The 1,329-nt window shown below is 57.5% G+C and overlaps 1 protein-coding gene across 1 annotated transcript in view; it reads left to right on the plus strand.

The window, feature by feature from the left end:
- Positions 1–466: 466 nt before the first annotated feature.
- TBX2 (T-box transcription factor 2) overlaps positions 467–1,329 on the plus strand; it is a 31,020-nt gene continuing 30,157 nt past the window's right edge. The window contains exon 1 of the mRNA XM_031059773.1: positions 467–672. Within this exon, the coding sequence (XP_030915633.1) occupies positions 467–672 (206 nt within the window). The remainder of the gene's footprint in view (positions 673–1,329) is intronic.

The following is a 1,329-nucleotide window of genomic DNA, read 5'->3' on the forward strand; positions in this document are numbered from 1 at the left end:
CTTTTGTTTCTATTTTAGTGTCGGGAAGGACTTTCCTGGGAGGGCTCGTTCCCTCGCTCGCTCTCCCTCGCTGCAACAACAACAACAAAAAATAAGGACCTACTGTCTCCCCTCCGCAGACCGGGAGTCCCAGGAGCCGGGAACTGCATCGCTTTTCCTTTTTTTTTTTCCTTCTTATTTTTTTCTTTCTTTTAATATTTTTTCCTTTTTTTTAATCCCGAATCTAGTTCGGCTGATTTTCGCCTCTTTTTTGTATGCTTTTTTTTTTTTTTTTTGGAGAGTGTGTGTGTGTTGTTGATTTTCCTTCCTCTTCCAGAGACTCGAGCGAGTTCGCTGGGCAGGAGAGGGGAAAAAAATAAAACCCAACAAATACACACACACAGAGCATTTTTGTAAAGGGAATCCCTCTTTTTCTCCTGGATTTGTGGATGCACCGATGAGAGATCCAGCCTTCCCAGGGACTGCCATGGCTTACCACCCCTTCCACGCACCCCGGCCGGCTGACTTCCCCATGTCCGCTTTCCTCGCAGCCGCCCAGCCGTCCTTTTTCCCGGCTCTGGCTCTGCCTCCGGCGGCGTTGGCGAAGCCCATGCAAGTAACGCTGGAAGCCAAAGAACTTTGGGACCAGTTTCACAAGCTGGGCACCGAGATGGTGATCACCAAGTCTGGGAGGTAAGAGCCGGCCCCGCGCAGCCCCCCCAGCCCGCCCCGCACCTGCGCGGCCGCGCAGCGCCCTCGCCCCTCGCTCCATCCCTCTTCCCATCCGCTCCGTGAATTAACGCGGGGAGTTTCGATCCTTGGAGTTTTTCGGAGGTGTTTCCCCCCCGGCTCCTCCGAGCTTTCCCGTCACCGCTCCTCCCGCCTCCCATTGCTGCTTTTCCGAGCGCGATCCCGAATTAAATTCGTGCGCGTTAATTGAGCTCTCGGAACACCCCGCTCCCGTTGTTTACGCCGCTTCCCGCCGCTTCCTTCCCTCCTGCCAAACTTTCCCCACGTCCGGGGTCGTCCCCGGCCCTGCCCGTGGCCCCGGGCCCGGGGCAGGCAGCCCGAGGTGCTGAGCGAGCGGGTCGGAGAAGGGCAAAGAAATAGAGGAAAACAAGAATATATTTTCACCCCTTAATTCCCGAAATGGGATTTTTGAGCTTTTTCCCTGCCTTCTGCCACGGTGTGGGCAGCACAGCGGGATGAGGAGAGGTGGGACGGGAGGAAGGCTGGGGATCTTCAGCGAGCTGAACTAGAAGATGGTGGTTTGGGAGCAGCAGCCGGGGCCGGGCGGGGCGGGAGGCTCGGCGGGGCCGGGCCCGGGCTCGGTGGGGCCGTCGGGGGTCG

The sequence above is a fragment of the Geospiza fortis genome, unplaced genomic scaffold (assembly GCF_000277835.1).
Source record: "Geospiza fortis unplaced genomic scaffold, GeoFor_1.0 scaffold538, whole genome shotgun sequence".
Classification (NCBI taxonomy): domain Eukaryota; kingdom Metazoa; phylum Chordata; class Aves; order Passeriformes; family Thraupidae; genus Geospiza; species Geospiza fortis.